This window comes from Geosmithia morbida, assembly GCF_012550715.1.
Source record: "Geosmithia morbida isolate 1262 chromosome Unknown scaffold_1, whole genome shotgun sequence".
NCBI classification, from domain to species: Eukaryota; Fungi; Ascomycota; class Sordariomycetes; order Hypocreales; family Bionectriaceae; genus Geosmithia; species Geosmithia morbida.
The window spans coordinates 890,201-897,825 of record NW_023336188.1 but is presented as its reverse complement, the minus strand read 5'-3'; the positions used below and the strand labels follow the sequence as shown (position 1 = coordinate 897,825).

At 57.2% G+C, this 7,625-nt stretch overlaps 3 protein-coding genes across 3 annotated transcripts in view; 1 reads left to right on the top strand and 2 right to left on the bottom strand.

Annotated features, from left to right (window-relative positions):
* Positions 1 to 269: 269 nt before the first annotated feature.
* Positions 270 to 2,077, bottom strand: GMORB2_1026 (mannosyl-oligosaccharide alpha-1,2-mannosidase; the record flags this gene model as incomplete). The annotated part of the gene is made up of 4 exons (XM_035463009.1): positions 270 to 838; positions 921 to 1,511; positions 1,587 to 1,756; positions 1,887 to 2,077. 4 exons carry the CDS (start codon positions 2,075 to 2,077, stop codon positions 270 to 272), a joined length of 1,521 nt encoding a protein of 506 aa, XP_035324433.1.
* A 1,349-nt stretch (positions 2,078 to 3,426) lies between these two features.
* On the top strand, positions 3,427 to 5,013 carry GMORB2_1025 (U3 small nucleolar RNA-associated protein 15; the record flags this gene model as incomplete). Its single annotated transcript, XM_035463008.1, has 1 exon — positions 3,427 to 5,013. The coding sequence occupies one exon, from the start codon at positions 3,427 to 3,429 to the stop codon at positions 5,011 to 5,013; it is 1,587 nt and encodes a 528-aa protein (XP_035324432.1).
* Positions 5,014 to 6,153: 1,140 nt separating this feature from the next.
* Positions 6,154 to 7,625, bottom strand: part of GMORB2_1024 (Fungal Zn(2)-Cys(6) binuclear cluster domain) — a gene marked incomplete at both ends in the record, with an annotated part of 5,139 nt that continues 3,667 nt past the window's right edge. Inside the window, 2 exons of the mRNA XM_035463007.1 lie at positions 6,154 to 6,619; positions 6,883 to 7,512. Of these exons, the coding sequence (XP_035324431.1) occupies positions 6,154 to 6,619; positions 6,883 to 7,512 (1,096 nt within the window). The remainder of the gene's footprint in view (positions 6,620 to 6,882; positions 7,513 to 7,625) is intronic.

Here is a 7,625-nt window from a genome sequence, read left to right as displayed (position 1 = left end):
GTCTCCGATCGGCCGTCTACATATCGTTTCGCCCATCCCAGCAATAGGGAGGCTTTGCATCCGAGAACAGAGCTTGGCTAGGCCCTCTGTTTTCACCCCATGAGCATGGTCGTATGCAACATATTGATGGCATTACTAAATCATCTTTTTATCAATCTTGGCAGCCTGTATCACAGTATAATCTCGGTTTCGCCATTTCAGCTCCCAATTATGTATATGCGTGTGATTATATATATATATATATACATGGTGATAGACGCATGCAACTACTATCGAGACCGCACCTTGAAAGGGTGGGCCTCTGTGTTATACACGTACTCGTTGGGCCCCGTGGCGCTGACCTGGAGGGGCGACTCGGGAGCAAAGATGAGGTAGAGGTACTTGAGCGTCTCGGCAGCCCAGAAGCTCTCCTGCAGATCGTACTGGCTGCTGCCCGACTGAACGGTCACGTCGGCGAGGCCCGCGTAGCCGACTCCGGACCGACACAGGGTCTGGATCCTCTGAAATGCGTCCCACGCGAAATCCTGGTACTTTGAGTCACCCGTGACGCGGTAGGCGTAGTACAGGCTCTCCACGGTCTCCGGGCGGAGGATGTAGTAAGACGAGGTGACCCAGAAGCCGGCTTTATCGTAGAACCCTTGCCAGTCGCCGGGCGGCGCGCCGCCTGTGCTGTCGTCGCCGGCTATGGTCCACTGGAATCCCTCGGGACCGATGCCGCTGGCCGTGGAGGTGTAGGCGGAGTAGTAGGAGTTGGCGAGCTCGATGCCAAAGTCGATGTACTTCTGCTCCTTGAGGAGTATACCGCCTAGGATGAAGTTGCCGCCTGCGAAGCTTGCCACTAGGAAGTAGGGGGGTGGGGGGGAAGGCTCGTTGGTTAATCAGGGGGAGGAGAGGTATGAATGCGGAAGAAATCGACTTACAGTGACCGGATTGAGGGCGAAGGGTGGAGCCGTTGAAAGCGGCAAGAAAGGTGAGATCTTTCCTAGAAGACGGGTGTGATGCAAGATGCTCCATGGTGGAGTCGGCAGCGGCAACCCACCTGTCCCTGTACCTGCCAAAGGTGTCCGGGTTATAGAGGTACATCTTTATGAGGTACTCGTAGAAGCTGTCGGTGCCACCGGACCACCCGCCCGAGCTGTCGAGGAACTCTCCCGTCTCGACGCTCACGGAGCTTCCCACCAGACCAGGGAACGCCTCGGGCTTGCCCTTGGGGTTGAGGAGGTGGTCCTCGGCCCTCTGGGCTAGTGTGGCGTATTTTGGGTTTCCCGTGAGGTCGCTGAGGCGCGTCCACTCAAGCACCAAGGTGCCCATGCCGGCGATCGAGTTGGTGCCGTCACCGGACCTCTGGGGGAACGGGTTGAGAATGATCTCGCCGGTGTGGACGCCACTGGGGGTGTCAAAGGCCACGCTCAGACTTTCGGCGAGGGACTTGGCTTGCTCTAGGAGGGCGTCGACTCTGGCGGAGTCGGAGGGGGCCATGCTACTCATAGGGCCCTTGAGGAGGTCGTATCCTGTCGCATGTGCGTGTAAGCTCGAGTTTCAAGGCAAGCATAGAAGGCGCGCATGTGGCTTGCCGGATATGAGACCCCCCAGGTAGCGAATGTTGCTCTCAAAGACAGAGATGGTCTCGTTAACCTTGACGGTCGTGGTGAAGTCTATCTGGGGGGCGAAGTCTAGTATCTGGTCCACAATATCTGATTCGCCCATGATGATGGCCGTGGTGAGCGAGTCGATGGCCGTGACGCCCCATCCATTCCTAGCACGTGTCAGACATTAGATGACAACGTCTCTCTCTCTCGCTCTCGCTCTCATCTTCGCTGCCATCATCGACTGGGAGGGGGGAGCGCGACATGTGATGAATGGACTGCGCAAGCGTCGCCACTTACCGGTCATTCTCGTATGAACGGGCGATAGGCTTCAGAGTATCGTGAGGAAAGGCGTTTTCGTGGTAGCCTTTCCAGGACAGCTCGAAGGCCTTCTTGACGGCTTGGGCCTTTTCGGATTGCGAAGATATCGCGACAGCGTAGCTGAGTGCCGGGGCAGTGAATCCCAAGAGGGTGGCGGGACCCATAATCATGTCGGTGGTTTCGGCCTTTTCAAACTTGCCGTTGTTCGGGGAAGCTCCAGTCGTGATGTGATGAGGTCCAGCAAAGCCAACCACGAGGGAGAGGGAGGAAAGAAAGTACTCCCCAGGATGGATGAGGGAACAGGCGGTTTTATACGAGGTAGAAGGGCAAGGTGTGAATCAAAACATCGGGTGTTCCAACTCCTCCCCCTCCTCCCCCCCCTTCCCACCGCGTTGTGAGACATCTTTGTTTGGACGTTCAACGTGATGAACTAAAGCGGTTCGGGCTGAAAGAGTGGACAGAATTGAGTAGAGGTGTGCCGTCATTCAGGAACCAGAGACAGTCGGATCTCGTATAGGGGGAGAGGGAGAGGGAGGACAAACAAGATCGGAAGTTAAAAAGGGGGTTGGTGTCTTGGCTGGCCTTTATGCATGTGGTGAGGATGACAAGATGGATGGGCTTGTGAGATGAGGTCTACTACTAGCCCTTATACAGGTACTCGTATGTAGTACTACTATCGGTTGTGTTGGCATGTACCATCCATCCGCCGACACACATCCACACATACACACGCATACACACACAGGGAAAGGTACAGGCCCACACTTCAGAAGGGAGGGGGAGGATATGATATATCAAAAGAGGAGGATTGGATTGCGGAACTAGCTATCGAGATCATCACCACTATTGCTTCATCTTTCACATGCCCTCACTGTGTGCGTTGTGAGGCTATCACATCCTTTTCATCGATATGTACCGTGTCCTTTTGTCATATGATGATTATGACGTTAGAAGTGTCGCACCTTCCTTTCATTATAACGACAGAGGCATCGTACCTTCCATTTTTGCTATGCTTAGCAGCGTTGATGGTGCAGATGAGACTGGGTGTCTGGATCATAGTATTTTGCCCATGGGCCGGGGGTTCTGGCTGGTAAAAGTCCCTGAGAAGGAGGCACATGTGTCTGTACATAACTAGCTTCCTGGTTTCCTTTGCCAGCATAATAGTAGATATCAACACATCTAATAGAAGGGTCTATTCTTGTCATTTATCTATCTATTTATTATGTGGCTACCCTACGGTATGGTTACCTTATTGGAGGGCTATTGCTCTAGAGCCATAACCCCACAATCCATTCGTGTGTCCTTATCTTATCGCAACAACTGGCGGCGAGGATGAAAAAAAAAAAGTTTCACATCAGAGGCTTCATCCATTGACCACTACCACCATCACCACCAACATAAAAACCCATTTCATACCCACCTTGCTTGAAACGTCAACGTCAACTTGTAGCAGAAGAAGAAGAGGAGAAAAAAAGCAGCGCAAGAAAAGGAGACTCACACAGTCTCCCAGTCATCCACAATGGCAGCTCAGGTGGGACCGTTGCAGCAGGTGAAGCTGGCGTCAGGCCCTTCACCCATGACGGCGGAGCAGCGGTACTGGGGCACGTTCAAGAACCAGCTGCTGATGCCGTCGCCGACAAACTACCCGGTGACGCACATCTCGTACAATAGCGACAGCTTTGCGGTGACGACCGGGACGCGGGTGCAGATCTACTCGAACCGGACGCGAAAGCTGCTCAAGACCATCACGCGGTTCGGCGACGTGGCGCACAGCGGCGACATCCGGCGGGACGGGCGGATCCTGGTGGCGGGCGACGACACAGGGCGGATACAGGTGTTCGATGTCGGGTCGCGCGCCATCCTGAAGACGTGGGCGACGCACAAGCAGCCGGTGTGGACGACCAAGTTCTCGCCGACGGAGCCGACGACGCTGCTGAGCGCCAGCGACGACCGGACCGTCCGTCTCTGGGACCTGCCCAGCGGGGAGCCGACGACGACGCTGGTGGGCCACCAGGACTACGTGCGCTGCGCCGGCTTCATGCCGGGCACCATGTCCAGCATGGTAATCTCGGGCAGCTATGACTCGACCGTCAAGCTGTGGGACCCGCGCGCGGGGAGCAACGCGGCCGTCATGACCTTCAAGCACGCCGCACCCGTCGAGGACGTGCTGTCTCTGCCCTCGGGCACCACCGTCATGGCCGCGGCCGGGAGCACGGTCAGCGTGCTGGACCTGGTGGCCGCCCGCCCGCTGCACAGCATCACCAACCACCAGAAGACGGTGACGTCGCTGAGCCTCGCGTCCGGCGGCCGGCGGCTGGTCACGGGCGGCCTGGAGGGCCACGTCAAGGTGTTCGAGACGACGGGCTGGAACGTAGTGTCGAGCTCCAAGTACCAGTCCCCCGTGCTGTCGGTGGCCGTCATGCCCGCCACCGACGCCGAAGGCGCCGACGACCGCCACCTGGCCGTGGGCATGCAGTCGGGCGTCCTGAGCGTCAAGACGCGCCAGACGGGCGCCGAGGCCGTGCGCAGCCGCGAGCGCGAGCGCGAGATGGCCGCCCTCGTCGCGGGCACCATCGACGCCCACGACGCCAAGAAGGCCAAGCGCAAGAGACGCGTCGCCGCCGACCAGAAGCTCGAGCTGGTCGGCGAGGGCGCCGACGTCGTCATCGCCAACGAGGGCCGCCCCTCCCGCAAGAAGGAGCGCGACTGGCAGAGGGACCTCCGCCACGGCCGCTACGCCGCCGCCCTCGACCGCGTCCTCGACCGCCACGCACCCGACTACTCGCCCCTCAACGTCCTGACCCTCCTACTCGCCCTGCGCCACCGCTCCGCCCTGGCCGACGCCCTCCAGTCCCGCGACGAGCTATCAGTCCAGCCCATCCTCAAGTGGGTCGGCGCCCACATCTCGGACCCGCGCTATGTGAGCGTCTGCGTCGAGGCCGGCCTCCACCTCCTGGACCTATACGCCGAGTACTCGGCTGCCTCCGCCGAGCTGCACGACGCCTTCAGGACCCTCCATCGCAGGGTCAAGGTCGAGGTCGAGACGGCCCAGGTTGCGTGCCAGACTGGCGGCATGCTGGAGAGTCTGACCGTCGGCACCTTGTAGTCCGTGGTGGGGGGGAGGGGGGTTTCCCTTCCTTTTACTCTTACTTGGTCTTCTCCCGGAACTGATACTATGTGCGGATATAAAATTGGAAGGGGGAGGGAGAAGGGAAAATGGAAAAAAGGGCTCGTCTTTTTGTGTAAAGGACGATATTGGCATTGCGCTGGCGTTATGGAGTGTGTGATTGGAACTGTTGCCCAGGGGCAGGCGGACAATGTGCACAGCCAAGTTTTTGATGGTCGTCTTGGTAAATGTAGATGGTGTATGTATTCAATCTGAATTTAGTTTTTTTCATCTTCTTTTTCTCTCTCATGTACAATCGACCCATGTCTGCGTTTCCTATCTCACTTTTCTCACTTTCTACTTGCCCTCCGGAGGCCCTGCCAGGGAGCCCCTGCCAGGGAGCCCCTTCTGTTCGTCACTCTTCTCTCTTTGTTTTCCCTCGGCATGGCTTGCTCGTCACACCATACATCTACTATCGTTGCCCGTCTCACGAAGTACTCCGTACTCTGCAACACATCTCACTGACTAGGATGTAGAGTAGATACCATGTTCGTCGTGTTTTTGTATTTCAACAGGGATGAACCATAAATATACATACACAGTAAAAAACAAGAAAAGACCTCGAGCAAATCAAAGCAGAGAAAAGAGAAGGAAAAAAAATAAAACAGAGAAGAACCCCTCCAGAAAAACGAGAAGATACGTATATTTTCTTTTTTTCTCTTACCCAGCTCGCCGATGAATGCAAAGATACATAGAAAAGTTCCTGAGGATGGAAGATGATGACAGAAAAAAGAAGACAAAAAATATGTTTTTTCCCAGGTGAAAAAAAAAAAAGTTGGCTGACAATGGTATATCCTCCAAGACGTGTGCTGTAGTTTCCATGTCGGGGGTAGGGGGGGGAGGAGGGGAGGTGGACATGAGGAAAGCAGCAGGAGGAGATATTAGGAAACGAGGAAGAGAAAGAAAAGAGGTTGCCACCCTGTCGGATCTGTGATTTTTGCTCTCTCTTCTCCATTTTCAGACAAGTTTAATGCCACGATGAAATGCTCGCCATGATTCAATCGACCAAGGAAAAGGAAAACCAAGACAAAAAAGTGTTATGAGCAAATAAGAGGTACGTCGCATATAGCAATCAAGGCATCACTGCGAGAAACTCATGTGTCCATGGCTCGTCGGTGTCCCTAAATCAGTATTAACACCGTGCTGCTGGTGATGTTGCTGCTGCTGCTGCTGCTGCTGCTGTAGGTGTTGCTGCTGCTGTTGCTGGTGGTGGTGTTGCTGTTGCTGCTGCTGCTGCTGCTGCTGTTGATGATGTTGCTGTTGCTGTTGATGATGCTGTTGAGCCATGGCAGACATCGGAGTCTGCATATTGCTAGCGTGGCTGGAGAAGCTCGATGTCGTACGCGGGTCCGGTACGAGGAAGAGGTCATGCTGGAGCCCTTCGAGGATGTGCATGTCCACTCGCAGCGCACTCGTGGCCGTAGCCGACTGCTGGAAGAACTGGATGGTTCGGTGGAAGAGCATCTTGAGGAGCTCCTCAGGCACGAAGTCGCGGAGCACGGGGTCCCGAAATGCGGCAGACAGGACGAGCAGATTGCCCCATTGGCTGTTTGGCAGTTAGCACTCCATCTCCGTTTTCGTGTTCAAGCAGGCTGTCCCTCCGGGGAGCCCTGCCGGTGGCCCTCCTCGCTACGCTCGCCGCGCACGCACAGACAGCGCTCGTACCGCACACATATGATACGCAGCAGATGCACACACGAGCAGCGCCCTCATCGCATATGATACACGGCAAGTGCGAGCGCAGCGAGGAGGGCCCCCGGCAGGGCGCCCAGAGGGCAAGGTAGAGAGGAAAGCAGGAGGGGAACTCACGCATGGGCCGTCCCAAAGACGTTGGTGATGATGGGCCTGTCCTCGCCGAGGTTGTGAAAGGCGCGGGTGCTCTCGACCAGGGCCTTGATGCCCTTCCTGGCCAGCTCGACCACGCCCGGGTCGATGTCGCTGACTGACTTGGCGCCGGGCTGGATCGAGGGCCTGATGATGCCGTCGCGGAACTCGGACCAGGTGGGCGGGTTGGGGCTGGAGGGGTGCTGGTGCAGGGCGTGGGTGAACTGCAGGATCTGGCGGATGAAGGGGCGGTACGTGATGACCTGGGCGCCCCAGTACTTGGCGCGCAGGCGCGCCGCCAGGATGTCGTTCGCGGGCGGGTCGTCCTCCCTGAAGGCGAAGCTAGGCGCCACCCAGTGCATGCCCGACACGGCGTCCGCAACCAGCTCCACGTTCTGGAACTTGTCCTGTCCCGCTCCAGCCTTGCTCGGGTCCTCGGGGGAGTAGAACATCCGGTGGATGCTGTTCAGGTGCGTGCGCAGGTACAGCTGGCCCGGGTAGCTGTCCAGCACCCGCTGCGGGAAGCCTTCCAGCAGGCTCATGTTCGGGTGCGGCATGTCGTCCTCGTACGACAGGATGCCCGACGGCGGCAGCGGCAGCTCCGCGATCAAGTCACTACTCCTCGTCAGTCCTCTTCTTTATTTCTTCTCTCCATTTTTCCTCCGGGGGGCCCTGCCGGGGAGCCCTGCCGAGGGCCCTCCTCGCTACGCTCGCCGTGCACACACGAG